This window comes from Dendronephthya gigantea, unplaced genomic scaffold (genome assembly GCF_004324835.1).
Source record: "Dendronephthya gigantea isolate DGI-Jeju-01 unplaced genomic scaffold, DenGig_1.0 000275F, whole genome shotgun sequence".
NCBI classification, from domain to species: domain Eukaryota; kingdom Metazoa; phylum Cnidaria; class Anthozoa; order Malacalcyonacea; family Nephtheidae; genus Dendronephthya; species Dendronephthya gigantea.
The window spans coordinates 65,306-87,866 of NW_021163285.1; the positions used below are offsets into that span (position 1 = coordinate 65,306).

General features: G+C 35.5%; 1 protein-coding gene across 1 annotated transcript; it reads right to left on the reverse strand.

Annotated features, from left to right (window-relative positions):
• Positions 1–2,422: 2,422 nt before the first annotated feature.
• On the reverse strand, positions 2,423–5,198 carry LOC114541217. The gene is made up of 9 exons (XM_028561201.1): positions 5,169–5,198; positions 4,891–5,035; positions 4,625–4,788; positions 4,426–4,505; positions 4,059–4,234; positions 3,567–3,865; positions 3,236–3,310; positions 2,965–3,115; positions 2,423–2,811 (listed from the first exon to the last, which is right to left on the reverse strand). The coding sequence occupies exons 1-9, from the start codon at positions 5,196–5,198 to the stop codon at positions 2,423–2,425; spliced, it is 1,509 nt and encodes a 502-aa protein (XP_028417002.1).
• Positions 5,199–22,561: the final 17,363 nt, after the last annotated feature.

The following is a 22,561-nucleotide window of genomic DNA, read 5'->3' on the forward strand; positions in this document are numbered from 1 at the left end:
TGAAAGACCCTACAAAATTATTTGTCAGCCCAAATCGTCTCAATTTGCGGTTCAATGTCTTGAAAGTTCCAAAAAATCAAATGCTATCTCAATTGGATTGGATTGTAGAGATGGTAAAGATGGAAGGAATTGCCACCCCCAAAACTATAATTTTTTGTGACACTATGTATTCAGTTGCAAGTGTCGCCAATTACATGATGATGAAATTGGGAAGACAAGCATTTCACCCAACAGTTTCAAAGGAGAGAGAACATTGTTTAGTGGGCATATTCCATTCAGTCACGCAAGAGAAGTACAAGGAGAGAATTGTCAAATCACTTAAAGGCAGTGGTTCAAAAAGGATTGTAATCTCAACATTTGCTTTAAGTATGGGAGTCAATTTTCCTGACATTAGATTTATTGTTATGTATGGACCGCCAAGAGATCTGTTAGATCTGCACCAAAAAGCTGGGAGAGCTGGACGTGATGGTTTATCATCTGATATTTTACTGTGTTGTTATGGTCAGCAGGTGTCACATGTAGATGAAGACGTGAGGGAGTTCTTGAGAACAGATGATTGTATGCGTGTAGCTGCATATAAGATGTTTGATAAAGATGTTGTTCCCTTAATTCCTTCACATAGTTGCTGTAGTTTTTGTACCATGTCATGCCATTGTAATGAAGTCACAGGTGAGTGTGAGAAAGAGCTTGGTCCATACCATCATGAGCTTGTTTCAGAGAACACTGTGAGCTCTTACGATATGTATCGGTCTGTGTCTGAAGATGATAAGTACATTCTTCATGAGGCCTTAACAGAACAGCAAATGAATATGTCATCTTACAATGCAATTGTTGCCCTTGGGTCGATGTCAAGTCATGGTTTTTCTGAGCAAGTCATTTCAGATGTTGTTGAGAACTGTCATAAAATATTTTCTGTGGGAGATGTCCTAACTTATTCACCTATTTTTTCAAAGAGCCAAGCTATGGAAGTACTTTCGATTATTAGCGAAGTGTTTAATGACATTGATGAAATGCATTTATTTTCTGGCCTTTCATGTGTGGCTGATAGCCATCAACAATTTTCCCTTGATGAGTTGCTACATTGTGGATATACAGACATTGACCTTAATGAACAGCTGTTTGAGTTGGATGTTATAAGCTAAACTTTTGTACTAGTAACACTGTACATTTACAAGTTGCTGTGTGTGGATTTGTGTTGGAATAACCTGATTGTTGAAATAATTCAAATATATATTGCAATATGTCAAATGGAAGCCAGGCCAGAGCTAAAAGGAAAAGGAAGGCTTTATCTGGTCTTTACAATGTTGAGAGGATTATATCTCGGCGAAACATCAACAATGTAAGTGATAAACTATACTCGAAATTTCATCATATAAAGGGCCTATCGTTGTTGATATACTTTTCAGCTTTGATATTAAAATTATTTATTTCTTTGATAATAACAATTCGTATTTTTAAGGATTACGAATATCTCATCAAGTGGGAAGGTTGGCCGCATGAATCTTGCTCATGGGAACCTTCGAATAATCTTAACGACGAGCTCATAAGGTATGGTTAAGAATTATATTATATATTTATATGCTCAGATATATCATCTTGTCTGACAATGTAATGAATGGAATATATTATTTTGTTAACCATAGCATCATAAAGGAAATCCAAGGCTCACAATTGTTGTGTAATTGCCAGAGCAAACACCTAGCTTTCACCTCTTATATATATATATATATATATATATATATATATATATATATATATATATATTATATATATATATATATATATATATATATATATATATATATATAATATATATATATATATTTATATATTATATATATATATATCTATATATCTATATATCTATATATCTATATATCTATATATCTATATATCTATATATATCTATATATATATATATATATATATATATATATATTTCTAGAGGCTATGAACACCCTCCAACACCATGTGCGCGGAGGTTAGAAGAAGCTGGACGAGAATTTTTTCAAGGAATCCTTTTACTTCTGAAATCGTCAAGTCAACAAGCTCGGCGTATGTGAAAATGGACCTTGACATTTGGCCCTATGTATCGTGTGGTAGAGGAGAAGTATCACGCCATAAGGGTTTTAAGCTGTACAAATTAGAGGACATGTCTCGTTTGCCCTTGCCCGATCAATGGTGGTACTGGCTTAACATTCATGGGGAGGGTCATGCTATACAGCCTCCCTTAAAAGTCAAACCAGTTCTGGCTTGGACATCAAAAAAACAAATGTTTAAAGACAGCAAACTCTGCCAAGCACCTCAACTACCAGTTGAAAAATTGTGCTTGGACATTTTAAAACGTCCCTGCAATACAAATAACTTGTAAATATTGTAAATAAAATTTAGTTACAGTTATATATATTTATATTACATTTTGTCAATCTGATGAGTTGGTGACTTGATTTAATGCATCTTGGTACATTTGTTGAAGCCGTTTCAGATTCCGTGCTCGGGTTGAAACTCCCAAAGTTTTAAGCTGCTTTCGCAGCTCTGCTGGTGACAATTGCTCTATATTATGTTGGACTGCCGCTTGGGATGGGTTGCCAATTCTCTGTGTTTTGCCAAGTCGCTTGTGTTTTTCTCGTCTTTCCAGCAAGTCATTTTCCCAGTATTGTGCACTCCTCTTTGTATAAGCCCTAGGAGTTCGTTCATGTTCCGAGATTGCTTCAACTCTCTTCATGACGTACAAAACATCTCCTGCAGCATCCCACTTATTTGACTTGCGTAAATGTATTCTTCGGCAGTCATCATTATTTTCTTCAGTTCCTATGATTTAAAATATAATTATTGCAGGAATGTGTGTCTCACTGGGAAATTTGCCCGTATTGGGCCACACTATGGGGCCCAAATGGTCTCACAATAAGGGCATCTGCATACTTGATATTAATTTCAATCACCAAAATTGGCGATATACTTTACCTTGTCCAGTGAATCTCTTTACGCCAGTATGAGTTTTCATAAAGCGTGGGACATGATAGACCATGGAATGCATGTATGGAGTTACATTTGCCTTTCCATAACCCTCGCATATCCCCCCCAATGAAGTAAAGAGGAGAATCCACGCCTTTGCCTAAAGTACAGTAGCATGTTGGAATGAAAAAGGTATCTAATAACAACTTACAATATTATACACTGTTATTTCTTTTCAACAGTACACTGTATCCTAATCACCAAATATCATACAACAAACCTTCTCAAAATAGCTTGTAATATATTCATCAGAGGGATTTTGCTCATTCAACATTTGATATATCTCGCTGAAATCCTATAGTTCCATGATATCAACATATAATAGAGAAAATAATATATTTACAATTTAAGATTGAGGATAATTATTGTAAAACAATAATTACTCTTAAGCTGTCATAACTAACAAACTGCAAAGAAGATGAGTGCAGTAATTTTCTTAAAATTATAATTTAAGTTAACACTGGGATTACCAATGATAAATGTATATATATATGTATATATATATATATATATATATATATATATATATATATATATATATATATACCAACCTTCCAAATCTTTATAACTGTGGCACTTGTGCCTTCATCAACCACTCCATCCAACTTTTCTGGTAGATTTGACAAGAGTAGCTTCTTATCAGAACCCATAAGACTTGTAAAGTCATATGTCCCACTACCTTTTCCATCTGCATCTTTCTTCTCCCAAATTTTGAAACACACACCACAGCTATTAATAGCAGACAATAAGGCTTCAACATGCAGATTTGTTCTTTCACATGGTCGTCTATCATAATTTTCTTTCTTGTCCCAGCTAATAGCTGCAGTAACTAAATTCCTGGTTAAGATGTCTGTAAAGGTGAAGATAAATTTATTTACAGTACGTTATGTATCAAAGGTGGGCGTTCTTTTAGTTTCCCCCCCACCCCAAAAAAAAACCTGCTTCAACAGTTGTAAGATACAGATCAAACTATTTTATATTTTTCCAGTGTGTGTATATGTTTTTATGCTTATACCGGCCAACAGACTCAACATATAAGTTACCTGTTACTCTTAGCATCACATGTAGTTCATCAAGGACTATATTTTGCAAAGGAATATCTACTAGTGGTGGGTGTACACAAGAGAGATTCTGCTTCAAGGCACACTTTTTAATCTCTTCCAAGGTTCTGCTCATGGGTGGATGGGAATAGTATTCTTGTGACTTTGACATATCAAATCTAAATTGGTAGTAATGCAATTGGTAGTAGACTATGCAGTAATTGTACTAATTGGTACTAATTGGTAGTAGACCATGGTACTAAGTGGTAGTAGACTATGGTACTAATTGGTAGTAGACTATGCAGTAATTGCATTAAAGTACAATCCAAGTTTTAACCATGATAATTAAGTTATACTATTGCATTCTGACCTGTTGTTCTTATGAATAGTACACCAAATGCAAGAATGATCAGATGTGGCACTCTTCATCCCAAGAAGTAACAAAAGAAACTGTAAAAGAGGAGCTATTCGCACAGCTGTTTTGAACAAAATATACCCTGGACAAACTCAATGGATTAACTATACACATGGGCAGGCTAATTAATCTGCATTACATACTTATTAATTACCTTGTAATCACCACCAAGTAGAAGTTCAACTGGGATATTGTGATCCTTTATAGAAATTTTCCCATCCTTGACTATCTGATTGATTGTGTTGAATACATCTTTAAACGAATCCCTTAGAAGTTCATAGCTTTCCACCCCTTTTACTACTCCAATTGTGTGACTACCTGTTAAGAAAGCATTAGAGAAAATGAAATCCTGTACTGGGTATCATATAATTTTCTTTCACTATAATATTCAATATACAGCTAAGTTATATGTATTTTTACCTTTGGATGACATTACATCATCATTGTCAAGTAAAGAGAATGACATAATCACAAAGCTGGTCATCCTAGTCATTTTGGCTCCATCACCACTGATCTTGATTCTCAGTTTCTGCTCAGCATTTTCCTGAAACTCTGCTAGGTCAATCTGTAGCACAACAAAAATATTATATCAATGATGCTTGTTAGTAGTTTGAACATAAAATAACTTGTATAATTACTATCCAAATATAGTACCTTCACTGCCTACTTGAAAATTAAGTAAGAGGAGAGCAACTTGCCTGTATTGCAACTTCCCTGGTATAGCTCATCACAACGTCGCTGAAGTTCACCTTTTTCTTGTTCCAAAACGATATGTTTCGCTTTTAATTCTCCCAACTCTTTCTCTAAGTCACCTGCTCTCACAATTTCATCGTTGCGAATTGCTATATTCTTAACCTGTTTAACAAAATCTACATACTTTTGGTCGCTTTTCCCCCTGGAATTCTTTTTTGCATTTGAAGCTAGTCTTCTTAAGCGTTCTTCGAGTCTTTTGCAGGTCTTATTTATTAAAATTGCGTGATTTTGAGACAGGAAAAGATTCAATATTTCAACAAAGCTAATGCAGGCTGTTGCTAATACTTGGCTGTTCTTCAAGTCTTGCCAATGCTTCAAAACATTATTTGATAAATGTACTGTATATACAATTTCTTCGGGGTTAATGCATTGATTATTCACATACTGAAGGCAGTGATTCATATCAATAAAAATTTCACTTTTAAACTTTTCAAAATTACAATATTTATGAAGCACGTCAGACATTTGTTATTCAAACTAGTATATTTACATATTGGAATTTCGCGCCAGCAGTGTAAATTATTGCGGGAGAAAACCGGAAGTGTAGTGTCAATACCTTTAGCCACTGATAATAATGAACGTACTGCATGTATCCCAGAATTGATTGCAGGATTGCAACCTACACATCGTGCCAATTATTTTGATACCAAATTCAAGCTGTTTTGAGTACGTTTTTGCTCGAAATTTTGTCTATAAACGCGCGACAAACTCACGACGATCACAAATGTTTACGAGTGCATAAATATTCTAAGTGTCCACGCAAATCACGATATTTAATGGAAAAAACAAAAGGTTTCTCCTATTTTTGAGAAGCCGATTTTTTGGAAGCAGATGGCAAGGACGTTCACGTTTGGTGATCCATCTAGGCAAATTGGAACGCAATTAGGAAAATTCTGAAATTGAGCTATGAAAATCGAGGAGCGACCGGGTTTGCCTGAGTCTGTATACAAACTTATTAGGCGAGGTGGTTCAGTATGCGAATTTCGAAACGAAAGATAAGATGCGGTTGTAAGTGCTATTTTTTTTTATGATAGTGTTCATACACCATATAGGAACTGTACTCCATCTAGGCAAATACTGATATTAAAGGAACCATTTCATAATTTGATATTTTTTTTCCGATTCCTATGTATTTCATACAATTCTGTACCAAAAATATTGAATTTCATGGGGATATCCGCTTGCGCGTTACGGGCTCAATGTCCGAAATAGTTGGCGATGTTACAGTTTTGGGGTTAACCCAATTGTGTACAGCTATATATAAAAATTAAATTAAGGTGTTTCAAAGCAAGAATTTGCAACAAGTCTGTTGCACTTGTGACCAACATTGTTTGCTTGCTTCGAAAAACCATCAATTAAGTGTATAAAAGTTAGCTGTATACAGTATATGTATATTTATTAATAATACAGTAGCTTCACCCAATAGCTTATTGACATTACCTTGTTTCAAGAACTTTCTCAAGTGCGCAGTGCAAGGTTATTATTTTTAAGAAGGCCGAGGAGCTCATGCATTAAATTTAATGAATTTTTAATTGTTGCAAAGGCGGGTAATAACCTCTTTTGCTTTATGATGGCCTGACTTTATATTTAAGCAATGTTTATTAAAAATAATGCCACCTGAGAAATGACTGAAAATACATTATGTAAGCAGTATTAAGGCTCATTTCCACTCATCGCAAAAAACTTGCAAGCTCACTGTGCTCAAGTGCTTGTATCTAATTACAATGAACTGTCGAGTATTGTGATTGGATGAAAGTACTCGCTGTGAGCTTGCAAGTTCAATCTTGCAATGAGTGGAAATGAGCCTTAGGAGTTAATAAAATCAGGTTTTATTTAAATCATACAGAGTTTCCCATGTTTTAATATGTTCAATCATCCATGAGTGTAAATCTTTGAAATTCAAACTTCCGAGTAGACTGCGTGGAAATTTTGGAAACGATGGATGCCCATGTCTGCCTTTTTGGTATGTAAAAGCCCCGATTGCAAGTAAATGACAGCAGCACATGGATTGCCCTGTGATCTGTAACCAATGGCTGATTGAATTCCACAGTCATTATCCACAGAGTTGAGAATTCGTTCCATTTCATCAACTGTGTTTGCAAGTCGGGCAGCTGATGATTCGTTAAGATTCGCCCCAAGTGACCTCCACATGGTCTTCACAATCTTGTTTAGCTGCTCTATTCTAAGATCAAGGGGGATATTTCCTGATTTCGTACCATGCTTATTAAAAAATCTGTTCCATTTTAAGCTGTGTGCATCTCTCTTAGATAGAATAGCCACAATCTTTACAAGGTATAGAAGGACTACATATGCATATTTGCTTTTCTTGTTTGCCTTGAATAGCAACAAACACACCTTATAAATTTCATAAAGTCTTTCGCCATCACCTTCTTTAATTGCATCTTGATAGTCGAACAAGATAAGGCCAAATGCAAGCTTAGACCAAATGCAAGCTTAGACCTGTGGTAGTTGTACATATAATCTTCACATTCATTCTTGCCAGTCATATCAGTTGATTTGCACACTTGATCATCTATGTAGGTTTGACCATGTTTACTAGTTTCATGCCTATGAAATAAGCACAGTGAATTAATTAAAGTTGTCTGGCATTAGCATGAAACAAACAGTAGGACGAACTAGGGTGTATTTTGCCTGAATGGGTTAACAAGGACATCATTTTTAGCGTATGCATTAGTAATTTCCCAACTGCATAATTGTGCTAAATTGACATAGCAAATGGTAATATCACACCTGTTTCGTATTGCTTTAGTAGAAAAAACAAAACCGCAAGAGGATCTACAATGGTAGAAACCAAATTCATCTCTCTCACCATTGCTTGCTTCATATTTTGAGAATATGACATTATGACATGTAATTTAATGCCTGTGAAAAAAAATAAGAGATAAAGAGACCTATATATGTATATTCCCTTATCTAAGCAATGCTAATTTATACACAACATGAACGGACTGTCAGGTCGCCGTTAAGTATTATTAAATTTAGAAAATATTTATTTAAGTTATAATTTTGTCCAGTGGCATCTAATAGTAAAGAAAGGAAAGAAAGTGGGAGATCATTATCAACTAATTGATAAAATGGAAGGAAATTTGATTTCCTAAATACTTACTTCACTCTTAGTGAGTGGAAAACATATTTCTGATCACATCCTTCAATACGACACACATACTGTTGGGGTTTTTTCTTATGTACAAGCTGTTCCACTTGTTGCACCAGTGTGTCTACATCCTGGCTTTCTGTGACAAACTCTTCAATAAATTTTGTGCACAATTCAAGAAACCATTTTCGTTGTTCCTCTTTAGGTGTATTTCTGTCGGGTATTTCATAGTTAGGGTTTTCTTTATTAAAAAAAATACCATGGTGTAGTTTCATGTGAATTGTATAGTGCATCTGTTTAAATATAATTAACCCATTAGGCAGCAATGCTCCCTACTTTATTCTTTTACTCTGTCTAGATAACACCAGACAACTTTACTCATCAAGGGGAAAGTCTTGCGCTCTAATGGGTTAATGTAACTGTACTGCACCATACCATACCATACTGTATTGAGTGTACTTACCATCCATGCTTGCCATCTCAGACATTTTCATGAATGACGCACATATATGTGCCTCCACCTCACAACGATGAAAATCTTTGTACTCGTTGTAGTGGTTTTCAACACCTTTGCTTGCATTTGTTTTGTTTGATCGGTTCATGCTTGCTCGTGAGGTCCCAATCTCAGACACCGAAGAGTGATTTGTAAATGTGTCAAACTCAACCTTGAGACAAATAATATATTGCATTGTTAATGATAAAATATTTAACAAAATGCTTAAGCTTTACCTTATTATTTTGCTCTATCTTATACAAGAGTATTTTACTCTACTGCTACACAAATTTACCTACAAATGGTTCAATCATTGACATTACACTGTGCAGTAAATACTGTAGGTTAACCAGTCAACTATTTATAGCCATGTATTTATCTTAAATGTACAGGAGACTTTTTTTTAAGAGGATACACTTGTGCAGTAATAGTAAGTACATGTAACAGCTAATGGAAAAGCAAGCATCTGATCCTCCAGACAGATGCATGGCTGTGCACAGGTGTCAAAGCTAATGGATTTCTTCAAACATTCCTGCTACTTACACTGAAAATAGTAGCTCATACTAACCATGAACAAGTTAAGTTTAGCACGCCAATCTGCAAATTCTGTAGCAATGCCATCGAGTCTATCCCAGGCATTATCCCCATCCTGAAAGGTCCATTTTGTATTTCTCGCTCTCTCTTCAAATAGCTGGTCCCCTTGCAGTGGTACTGTTTCTAAAACTATCTTTTCCTGAGCGATAGTGCAGTTTGGTACATATTTCGTCTGATCTTCTTGGAGCATCTGAGCAATCTCACTTGCTACATTAGTATTGTAGAAATTGATACCAAGGCTGCACTAGTAAAATATAAAAACACTAATATTACAATACTGTTTTGGAATATATTTCAATAATCATCTAACCAACCAACATATCTGGCACTTCAGAAGTTTGATGAACAAAATTGTCTGCCAACTCTTATTTAGTTTACACTTTTGGCTTACAGACTCATGCAGTTGTCCCTCACTAACTAGTCAATCAATACAAAAGGGGATTTGACCAAAAATGTATTTCCAGTTGAGAAGGGCATTTAGCCTAAATTCTGTGGTGCCAATAGTTTTCCTAATAATACTAACATGGTATTATTGATATTACGAGGGGATATGACAAACATCCCTATAGTAAAACCAGTGGCGTAACCAGGTGTCCAGAGATGGGGGGGCCCCACCAAAAATAACAATAAAAATTTGCTAGTATGTTGGGCAAATTGGCCAGAGCCTCAGTTATAGAGGCCCAGAAAATTTGCAACGGGTGGCCCACAAAAGAAGGAAATTATGAAATTGGACCCCTTTTTTTAGTAGACATGGATGATGAAAAGTTTCTGTGACTTTTTTTTTACTTGTCATAGTCTGCAAATTTTTTTAACCCTTTTTTTAATGGTATGGTTCAAAAAATTTTTTATACCCCCCCCCCCAGCTCGCTATAGGGCCCCACTTAAAAATTTGACAGGGGGCCTTGGGAGGTTGCGTTACGCCACTGAGTAAAACGTTTGATGCTCTTTTTTTTCCACATTTTTAAATCATGCACTGCCAGCCATATACTCTGGCCTTCAATTGATGAAGGTGTATATGATCTGTTATTAATAACACACTTACTAGGTCAGATACAGATGTCATCTCTTTCGAGTATGCATGATCGATATGGTAAACAGCAACACGGTTTAAGTGTTTGAACTTTGTCAAGTATTTGCAAATAACTCTCCCTACCAATACTGCCCACCGCATCTTCAGGTTTTCTTGTACTTGCTTATCAGGCAACAAGTTGATTAACTCAATATCTTTCAAAGGTTTCTGTGGACATTCCGTTTCAAACGATGGCTCGTTTGTGCGATTTCGAATTGCATACTGCTGAGTCCAATGAATTGAACGGTTTGTGTGTCTGACTTTGTATTTTGGCTTGTGCATTAATGTCAATGTTATCACCAACTAGTCTACAACTAGGGATCCAAGGATAGTGCAAAGTTTTCATGCCCTGTAATACCTAAGCAACACGTTTTCCCAACATAAACATTTTGACTTATGCCAGTAAAAATATAATGAACTAGGTTAAACATTAATCAAAAGGAAATTACTCAAAGTACTCAAGTTACGTTAGTCGCAAATACTGTCACTATTAAATTATAATTTTAGTTGCCCATGTAAACCGGGCGCGATTTTCTCAGTTTAGTCTCTTTTCTTCGTCAAACAACTGTGACTACATTCACTACATTTATATGATGGCAACAATTTACCGTCATTTCATAAGAATAGCCAAAATAGTTGCGTTGTAAATAATGTAAATAAACCGCGGTGCATATATTATGTCTATGATGCGGATACTTCGACGCGTAAATCGATACAAAACAATATACTTATAATCAATACTGTATACCGCCAAAATGATTTGATTACTGCACAAAATGCCCGTTTTGTATAGTATCATTTATGTACTGTATGCAGAATACCAGGCATCGACTTGCTATCGACATAATATATATTCGTCATTTGTGTAAGAGATTAGAGATCTATCAATACATAAACAACACAGCGTCGTTTCTTCCTAACCTCTTATGTAGCTCTATTTATGGAATAAAGCTTCCAAATTATATTTGTGTCGAATTGAATGCTCGTAAATCATAACATAAGTTCATAAATTGTGTAGATTCTCAAAGAATTGCACGATTTTTACGCCCGGAATGTTTTGAAGCAATGGTCGTCGCTCCTCGTTTCTTTACATCATGAATAATATTGAAGGCTCAATGGCACATGCGCAGTTGCGACGTATAGGAAAAAAATCGGGTGTTCCGGGGGCAAATCCCTTTGAAACAAAACCCAAACTGCGGAAAAGCAATGCTTCAAAATTTACAGTAACGGTCAAAATTCCTCAATATTTTGGTGAACTTAGCAAAAGGGATGTAGAGAATTAATAAATAAAGCAAGTTAAACTGATTTAAAAACTTTAAATTACAGATCATATACAAAAAGGTACTATACGCATAAATCAATCTACCCCCCGTAAAGTTTACACTATGACTGACTGTCTGTCTGACTGACTGACTGTCTGACTGACTTACTGACTTGTTTGAATTTTCGCCACTCATCACAATACTGCAAACTTTCTCAAACTTTGCACTAAAAATAAATCAAAACAAAAAATAATTATATGTGACAGTATATTATTTATTAAAATGAGAATTTCATAAAAGAAGGAACAAACATACTCAAAGATGATATATTTTAAACTCGTATACTTGTTTGGGGTATCTTTTCATGGTATTGTGCCATTGCAACGTGTACATACATGATTGCATGATGCAGTAATAGTGGAGTGTAGCATTTTGACAATGACCATAAAATATAATCGAAATATTACGTAGAAAATTATGCCTTGTTTTTTTTTTCTAAAACTCATCTTGAGTTTAGTACGGTAAAAGAATTGTCGAAATATAGTTTCATAAAAAATATCAAAATCTAAGATAAATGGAGCTAGGAATGAATGACATAAAAGACAGTAAAGACAAAACCGCATTTTAAAACGCAATTGGAAATTTTTGGATAGCATATACTGTGGACAGTCAAAACAACAACATTTGACAATTTAATTAATGAACAATTACTGAATTAGAAACACCAGGTGAACAAGAAAAGTAAACTGAGTATACTTACTTATACAATGGAAGCTTTTCAGATGACAAAAGGTTTATTGCTGCTACCAAATGATCATCGTTGATAGTGCAATTGTTGTTAGTAACTCTGTTCAGTACTTCCTTACAATGATTGTACGTGTCAGCTGCAAATGTTCTATACCCAGATACAGTCTCCTCAGAAAAACATACTTCCACATCAACTTCCATATCATCTTCATCTGGCACAAGGACTTGCTTCTTCTTTACTTCCTCCAGAAGTAACATGGCTTTTCGGTTTTTCTCAATCTCTTTTTTCCAGACAAGAAGCTTTCTATCGCAACTCTCGCCCATTTTCTTTTGCATCTCGACAATCATGTCAGGAGACATGCAAACAGAAAGTTTATGTAAACGCCAAATGTCGTCGTATTTAGTGCCACTATGAAAGAGAATAGCAGAAATACGGTATGCCACTGCAGACATCTTCTGGTTTCGACATCTTGCTACGACGGCGGAAGCCAAAGCTATAGCATTAATTTGCTTTACTTTCATATTGGAACAAGCATTGCATGCGCCTGACACACAAGCCATCCAAAGTGTCGTACCTCGTTGACCAAGAACTTATTCGAAAATGTTTCCAAGTTCACAGGACTATTCTGTTTCATCATCGATTCCGAACTATTGCCACAGTACACTTTAAATTAATTAGCGACACATCTTTTTAGTGGCTCAACTAATTCCCTTTGCAAACATGGATGTTTGTACATAACATTTGCAACAGTTTTCCATTTTTTATTGACGATGTTTATTATTAAGGATTTCGTCATGTCATCAAATTCATGGCTCTGTTGCATTCTACCGTTGCGATTAATAACGATAACTTTTACTTGAGTGGAAGTTTCGTGGTAAACAAGCTGTTCTATGTTCATTGCCACAAAAAAAACATCCTAGGCGGCATGATGATCTTTTTCTATATCACTTTTGGTTGCTTGTGAATCTGCTATATTTTCCCTTTCAAACAACGATTTTCTGTTGACTGTCTCTCTCTTACTTGTAGAGTTTGGTCGTTTTTTTACTCGCGGACTGCGTTCGGGACTATCTATAGTTGTTGGTAATTGACGTTTCTCCCTGGATTTTTCATTGCCAGAACTAGACACGTTGACCACAGAATTTATCCACAAAAAAAGGCCGTTTGCATTGAATATTTTGCATGCACATGGCCTACAAGTCCATTCTGATAACTCAGGATTCCTTTCGACGCATATATTTAAATCTGTCAACAGCTCACACAAAGTTCTATCACTACAGTCTTTCCTGCACGGTGGTTTGAAAAATTGTTCAGACGATACGTACGAGGCTTTCTCAAAATTCCCAAACTTAAGTTTTAAAGGACACTTACATAGCCTGCAAAAATCATTTACTGTCGCAGCTGTCGGTCTTCTTCCTTTTGGTACAGTTTTTTTCAGAGTTTTTGGAGTGTCTGATTCACTCATAGCCAATATATCGCTTTGGGTGGCGCTCATACATTTATCGCTAACATTGTTTACATGTCAACTTTAATAGTTGTCGATTTCATAATGTAATTAGATATTATCTAATTTAAACTCTGATTGGCTGTTGGAATAAACTACTAAAATGGGCGTGAAAAGGGCGGCAATAGAAATCATATAGAAACCTGGCAGACGGTTTTTCACCCTCCGCCCGTTCCCGCGGGCTAATCTTCCCGCCCTAATTTTCCCGCCCGCAAGTCCTCCCCCAAATTTTTTTTTTTCGCCCGCAAGTCCTCCCCCAAAAATATATTGAAAACATTATGACAAACGTGCCACCAAATGTCAATAATATGGAAAACAATCCATTGGTAGGTTGAAACTATTTCTCGGCTTTGCTCACATTTATTTAATATCAACATAAATTTGTATGAATAAATATAACTTAAGATCAATTTAATCAGTGTCTAAAATATAAATTTTAACAACCGTCAACTTGATTTTTAAATATTTTCTTCTTTTTTTGTATTTCAAATATTAGATACTTACACCAAACACTAAAAATTGGTTTAACCAAGCAACGCCTAAAAGTAGAGGATCATTCAAAAAGGTAAGCACAAAGCACAGTGTACATTATTCGTTTTTAGATGTTAGGAAGACCACAATAGCTCTGATATTTTTTGGAAAATTCGACTGAATTCAAACTAATTCATTGCACAAATACAAACCCCTTTCATTTTCCATATACATACCAATTTGATTATAGGTATCACACATTTTGTTTTTTCCAAATAACAGGGTTTTGAGGCAGCAATGAAGAGATTTGAAGAATGCAGTTCATCAAGCGACCATGATGAATCTGAAACAACAACCTCAGATCATTCTGATGATGAATTGAGGACAATCGAAAATGTTCCTACAAATGGTACGTCATTAAATTAATTTTCACAATCACTAATGCAAATATGATACCCTGGTATACATCGATCCTTACTTCATACTTGCAGTATTACTCTTAATTCCTACAATGAACTTAATTAGCTTACTATTCATTTGCAACTAGACTCTTATAGAAAAAGGCTTTTTTGCTGCGGGGACCATTGGTGTCCTTCCAAGAAGTGCATATTTATATTTTAATAATATTATATAGCTAATATTCTTCTCATTATTTTTTGCATTGCATGTACTCGGCTGACATTACTTAATAACTTTACTTGCAGCATCAAAAAATACCAACAGCAGAGATGTTGAAGTCCGAAGTGAAGGCAGTACTGGTGGATATGTGTGGTGCACATGTAAACAGGTATTTTTTTCCAAGTAACAATAAACATGCACAAGGTACCATGGTCACTACTTCTAATATTTCTTTAAAGTGAAGATGCATATGAGATTTTGATTACCTTATCTATACCCACATCAGACGGTATTAATGCAGATTATGATATATTTTCAGCAAAGGGAATCTGAGGAGGAAAAAAATATGCTCTTGTGCGAAGCCTCAGATCCAGAGAAGGTGAATAAATAACCCTACAAAATATATAGATACCCAAGTCAGCAAATTTCTATGCATGCAATAGTTGTACAAGAAGTCAGAATACTACAATTTTTTAAGTGATTTTATATATTTTCTAAAGTGTCCTGGTAAAAGCTATTTTCATTTACACTGCCTTGGTCTAACGAAGGTTCCGAGGGGAAAATTGTAAGATATATACAGTAACTGTATGTTAATAAAAGAATATATAACTATTAAATTTTGGCAATATCTATTCAGCCAGATAGGTTAACATGAATGAAGTTGCACTAAATGCAATGTGCATTTAGTCACAATAACTGCATTAGATCAAGCCTTTACATACTGCAGACACATCTGGGTTGTCCAAACTTACCTTGAAATCTTTTGTGCATGAATCCATAATAAATTAATCATATCAGATTAGACCTGTAAAGTATAATACTATAATTAATATAGAGAAACCATAATCATCTGTGCCCTTCAGAATAAAGAGTGCCAATAAGACATGTCTGCGATTATGAATGAGACAGTCACTTCGTACTTTTCTTATTCCTAACAGGGTATGCTCATTGTGCAAAGCAAAGAAGTCAAAAAAATAAAGAAATATTTGAGGTTGAGAAAGAAATATTTGAAGTATATAATATTTGAGGTTGAGCATGCTGTAAATAATGAGCGTTATTTTAATATTACTTTATTTTGTTTTCATATGTGTTAATATAAATCATTTGCTTGAAATCAATAGAAAATTATTTAATCTGGGACGGTTGTATCAAGCTGTTGTTGTTTAAATATTTAATATAAAAGAGAAAATATGAGAAGACAATATTAAATATGAAGTTATTTATTACTTTTGACTTACTTGTTGTCTTGCTCCATTAAAATGCGATCTACGGATGAAGGCACAAATATCCAAAACCTCGCCTATGACATTTTTAATATTTGATGAAAGAAAGAAAGATTGGTCTTCCTCAAATTCGAAAATTTTATTAAACATCGTCAAGAAAATAGATAGACGCGATGTAAAATATCTCTCGGGGTTTTCCTTGGCATGCGAAACAATTAAATTAGACTGGAACTAGTAAAATATGTGTTCCTATTGGCTCGGTGTTCTCGGTGTTCTGATAACATTTTTAGCCAATCAGTGGCTACCTTACGACGGCTGCTACACTTCTGTTTTACTGAGCTTACTATTAGAAAGATGCAAGGTAGTTCAAACAAATATATCATCATTATATCTGTTTTTGCCTCCTCCAAAATGTGGAACTGTGGAACTCCATTACCCAAACACTTCAAATCAGTTAACTACCAGTTGAACAAGTCCTGTGTTGTAATGTAGTAATTGTAGAGTTACCCCTAAAGGCAACTTTCATTTAAACAGGGGGGCCTATAAGGGGGGGGAGGAAACTAGACTGTTCACGAGATACTCTGTAACTTTAGAGCAATTTTTTCCATTCTTGTCAAGTTTATTTATACCTGGTAATTTTGTTTCTATAGACCAATTGTAAAACTTAGTAACCGCGCCTTCGCTCAACATGGAAACGAGGCTTATTATGCAAAAAACAATATTTGTATTTTTTGTAGTACAAAGCTATTTGCCGAGTTATATGCCGTTTTTCGCCTTTGTTTTACATATTTTTCGATTCCTTTCAGCTTGGTTTCATCCTTGTTATCATAGTTTTCAGGTTAGGAAGTTTTGCCTTTCAATCGAGGCGTTTTGGTGGTATTTTCATTAATCTTTTCGGCTGCTTTCGTCTGGGAAATATAGAAAAGGCCGACACAAACTCAGGTAAAAGTTTTGTTTTTCCAAACTATTTCGTCTCAAGTTTTGAAAATGTATTTCATTTTTCTCCCTCTTATTTGTGCAAAATTTGGCGATATATATTTGGTGCAAAATCTATGTTTTTTATGTCAAAAATTATTGAAAAGTCACGATCGAACAAACCACCATGCATGTTCACATTTCTCATCTAAAATTTTTTTACACCAATTTTATCGATCAATAAGATGTAATTTGACAGCAATTTTTCAGCTCAGCAAAAAAAATAGTAGAAATCTGTTGACAAAAACTATAAGAGATAAAATAAGCAACGGAGTTTTATGTTTATTTTCCCTGTGTATATAGACTACAGAGTACAGTACATGTGATGTGATGCCGACTGAAAAGCAAAACAACTTGCCACACATGCATGACATGGGTAGTAAAATACTTATAACCAAAACATATGATTGTCTATTTTGAATTGCCATTTGAATATTCCTTTTCTGGCAATAACATACTATAAAGGCCACAATGCGAGCTGCAGCGTTTTTTAAGATAAACCTTTACATGATGGCAAAGTCGAAAGCGAAAAATATTTAAACCGGAGTTCGCAAGTGTTTTTCCGTTTACGATGGTGAACGGGATCCTTTCCTTTTCAAGTATTCCTGGTTAACCCTTATTGAACATCTATTGCATGGTAGTAGATAGAAAGAATAGTGTTTTGTACTAACAAAAATGCAGAATTCATATGCAAACTCAGATGCATTCGAATTCGACTTTTATAAAATTCGGCCTTCAGGCCGGCATGCAAGCTATGCATCGTCTGTACTTTATTAAAACGAAAATAAACAAAAACATTTCAGTCAGTTACTTTTGACCATTTTAACAGTATTACTGTGGTATAAAGAAAAAAAATACAGTGATATTTGTGAATAAATTTGAATAAATGAAGCCATTTCAGTCATCAGGTTTGAAAATTATATAATCTGACTGTCACTTTTCAATAATTTTTGACATAAAAAACATAGATTTTGCACCAAATATATATCGCCAAATTTTGCACAAATAAGAGGGAGAAAAATGAAATACATTTTCAAAACTTGAGACGAAATAGTTGGGAAAAACTAAATTTTTACCTGAGTTTGTGTCGGCCTTTTCCATACTTCCTCGATGAAAGCAGCCGAAAAGATTAATGAAAACACCACAAAAACGCCTCAATTGAAAGGCAAAATTTCCTAATCTGAAAACTATGATGACAACGATGAAACCAAGCTGAAAGGTATTGAAAAATATGTAAAACAAAGGCGAAAACCGGCATATAACTCGGCGAATAGCTTTGTACTGCAAAAAATACAAATATTGTTTTTTGCATAATAAGCCTCGTTTCCATGTTGCACGAAGGCGCGGTCACTAAGTTTTGCAATTGGTCTATCGATCAACTTCTTTTGTTTGAAAGGAAAAAGTCTCATGCCTAACTTCAAGGAACTCAAATTGTTCCTCATATTGCTATTACATTCCACATGGATACAATATATCATCTTGCAATGGCATGATGAAGTATAATTTGTATAATACATAGTATAATAGCAAACAATGGCGAATTCCATGTCTATGTCCTTGGGCAGATGGCGATATACAACATTAAAACTCAATGTAAAAGAGAAGGTTATGACACATAGAGTTCATGTCATGTTAAAGTGTCAGCGTGCAAAATATTTATATTTTTCATTAAATATTCACACCCAAAAATTGTAAAACTGGTTTCCATCTTTTCATAGAAGCCACTTAATTTAGATTACATTGGAAATTTATTTGCATGTCCTTCATGTATAAGGAATTAATGTCTGCTAGCATTTACCATTTGTGTATAAAGTTGGATTTAAAAAGTAGGGTCATCATTTGAATGATAACTTCTCTGTCATTTTGGATGGGTGTACTAGGCTAGGAAGTTCTGAATCGGCTGGTGGAGTATTTTGTGGATGTGGACCCCTTTCTAAGAGAAAATTATATTTCCCCCGAACAAAGCTATTGAAGTTGTGTTATGACCCTATCTAGTGTGACCAGACTTGGTAATTTACATTACTTTCAATAATTTTGGTAATTAATTACTTGGTCATTTTTTTGAAATTTTGGTAATCACTTCAGTAATTTTTTTACTATTGGGTATGAGATTCAATTTCAATTTTTTGTTACTATTTGCTTTTGACAAAGATGAGTTTTTTGACAAAGATGAGAACTCAGCAAAGGTGTTTTTGTTCGTCAAAGTTGCATGTTTGAGCACAGTCTTGTTATGTATAATAGTGGGGAAAATCTTTTGAAAGTATGGAAGAACAGAAGGCAAATTTTAAAGCTATGAAAGCACAGTGAAAAATTAAAAGCCATTGAAGGCATTGATCAAAACAAAACAACCATAAAATTAACAATCCAAATCTCAATATCCGGTTACAGCTGTTCAGCATTTTGCATAGTTAGTTTCAAGTGACCCAGATAAAGAAGCCAGTGAAGTCAAAGAAGTTATTGTGTCATCAAAAAAGGCAAAAAAAGGTGTAGATGTGGAACCACATAAAATTACTTCAGCAAAAGTATCATGCAGAGTGAAAATTAAAACCAGAACTGGAGACAAAACTGATTCAAGTCAGGCATATTACGAATTATGCCAGTGTCATATACAGGCTGGATTGCCAAGTCTTCACCTACATGCAAAAAGCTCAAAACATGTTCCGTGTTGGCTTCGGTAGTGGGATACTCCAAGGTAATTTATTGCAATATCAAGCACTTAACACGAAATTGACATTTCACATTTCTGTTGAGTTTATTTCCCTAAAATTATTTGGGTGATTGTGAATGGTATTATTTTTTACCAGAACTGTTTTATAGTAGGCAGGTCAAATTATTGTCGCCCAAAATTGCCGAAACTCATTTTGCCAAAATTTAAGGGCGATATTACGAGCTATTGAACCTTTTGGGATAGTTTTGAGAGTGCAGTTCATAGAAACTCAGGATTATCTAAAATAGATAAATTCAACTACCTTAATTCCTTACTGGAAAGTCATGCACTTCGAGCAATTCAGGGACTAACAGTGTTGGAAGATAATTATGATGCTGCAGTAGAAATTTTGCAACAGCGCTTTGGAAAAAGGCAGCAAACTATATCAGCCCATATGGACGAGTTGATGAGAATCCCAGCTTGTTTAACAGACAAATCATCACAATTAAGATATGTCTATGACAAGATCAGCGTTCATACAAGAGGTCTGACCTCTTTAGGTGTTGATTCCGAGCAATATGGGAGTTTATTAATCCCTGTAATTATGGCAAAATTACCACAACAGGTTCGAATTCAAATTGCACGCACAACCAAGAAAGAAATTTGGGACATTTCTGAAATTTTGGATGTCATTTTACAAGAGGTTGAAGCGCGAGAAGTCAGCGAAAACGTAAAAATTAACACTGAAAGTCGAAAACCACATTTGAACAAACCTAACTTCAGTGCAGCTGCTTCGTTAGTGGCTAACCACACTGGGTCAACTGAAAAGGGCATACAATGTGCTTATTGCAATGAATTTCATTTCTCAGCTTCTTGTGAAAATGAGTCGTGCAAAAAGGTAGTTGACATCAACGCGTGGAAGCAAATTCTCAAGCGATCCAATCGATGCTTTACCTGTTTGGGTAAAAACCACCGAGCTGACCAATGTGAACCATCGAAGTGTTGTAGGCGGTGTAAGGGTAAGCACCATCAATCTATTTGTCACACACAAAGCCCACTGCCTGGGAACCCAACGTTCCCTCCCCATGGAAACACAAAACCAACGCCCCAAACAGAGAATCATAGTAAGCAAGTAAGACCGAATGGCAATCAAGAGCATAGTACCCATGCCACACCTGCAGTGGTCCATACCACTACAACCCGCGCCAAGTACAGAACGGCGTCAAGTACTCTTACAAACTGCAGTTACCAACGTACGTTTGTCAACTGGGTCCAAAGAGGTTCAGGCTCGAATTCTCTTGGACAGTGGTAGCCAGTGCTTGTATGTGACAAATTCACTCAAAGCGAAGTTAGGACTCACACCAGTTAAAACTGAAACGCTGAATTTGAATACATTCGGTTTAATTTGAATACATGCGATTTACGAAACAGAAATGTGATTTGGTCGAGGTGTCATTAGAAAGAACAACCTGTTATCACACAGTCGCTGCGTTATGTTTTCCGAAGATCTGCTCGCCGTTATCTACCACCATTAACATCTCACAGTACCGCCATTTGCAAGACCTGGAGTTAGCAGATGGTAGCGTGATAAACGGATCAGACGTAAGCAGTGACATTGACATACTGATCGGTTCTGATTATTACTTCAACTACACATCCGGAGAAATTGTTCATGGTGATGGAGGGCCTGTTGTGATCAAAAGCGAATTTGGATGGGTAATATCAGGTCCTACAACATGTAACGAGAATTTTGCGGAAGTTTTTGTTTCGAGCTTGATTCTTGACAGTTCGAGTTCTGATGTGATAATGGGCAGTGAAAGTGTTGAAGATCATACTGATGCGGTTCAGCAATTTTGGAGAACTGAGGCAATTGGAATCAAGGGGCAGACGGAACTGAAACAGAGTTCTTGCTTACCTGGCGCTGAATCTAAGGCTGAAGTGGGTCGTTACGAGGTCCAATTACCATGGAAAGAAAAAAGGGTTATAAAATCTAGTGGGTACGATATGAGTATCAAGCGTTTGTGACAACTACAGTCTCGTTTGAAGACAGATAAAGCATTATTCTGGGACTATGATAACATTATCCGTGAACAAGAACGAACGGGTAGTATAGAGCAAGCAACTGTAAACGAGAACGATGGTTACTTTCTTCCACACCAAGGTGTCATACGACAAGACAAGGAGACATTCAAACTACGTATTGTATTTGATGCGTAGGCCAAGTCTTCAAAAGAGGACCAATCACTAAATGACTGTTTAGAGAAGGGTCCGAACTTGGTGCCTTCTCTATTTGACACAATTATACGTTTTCGAGAGCACCCTATCGGATTAACAGCCGACATAGAAAAAGCATTTCATCAGATTCAAATTGCACCAGACGATAGAAATATGATTAATTTCCTATGGTTCGACAACATTGAGAAAGAACACCCCGTGGTATGGCATTATCGGTTTCAACGTCTTCCATTTGGACTGAAACCTAGTCCGACCATTTTGGTGAGTACTATCGAACAGCATTTGTCTACCCAAAATACAACCGACCCTGTTGTTGTCGAATTACTGAGAAATTCGTTGTATGTTGATGATTTTGCGGGAGGTGCCTTGACTGATTCGCAAACATTC

Bases quoted from the DNA above. Each gene is read 5' to 3' on its own strand.
- LOC114541217 (XM_028561201.1), bottom strand. From the start codon at position 5,198: ATGAGCTATACCAGGGAAGTTGCAATACAG. The intron at 5,036-5,168 runs GCAAGTTGCTCT...GTTGTGCTACAG, and splicing joins CCAGGGAAGTTGCAATACAG to ATTGACCTAGCAGAGTTTCA. The intron at 3,311-3,566 runs GTTGGTATATAT...ATGGAACTATAG, and splicing joins CAGTTATAAAGATTTGGAAG to GATTTCAGCGAGATATATCA.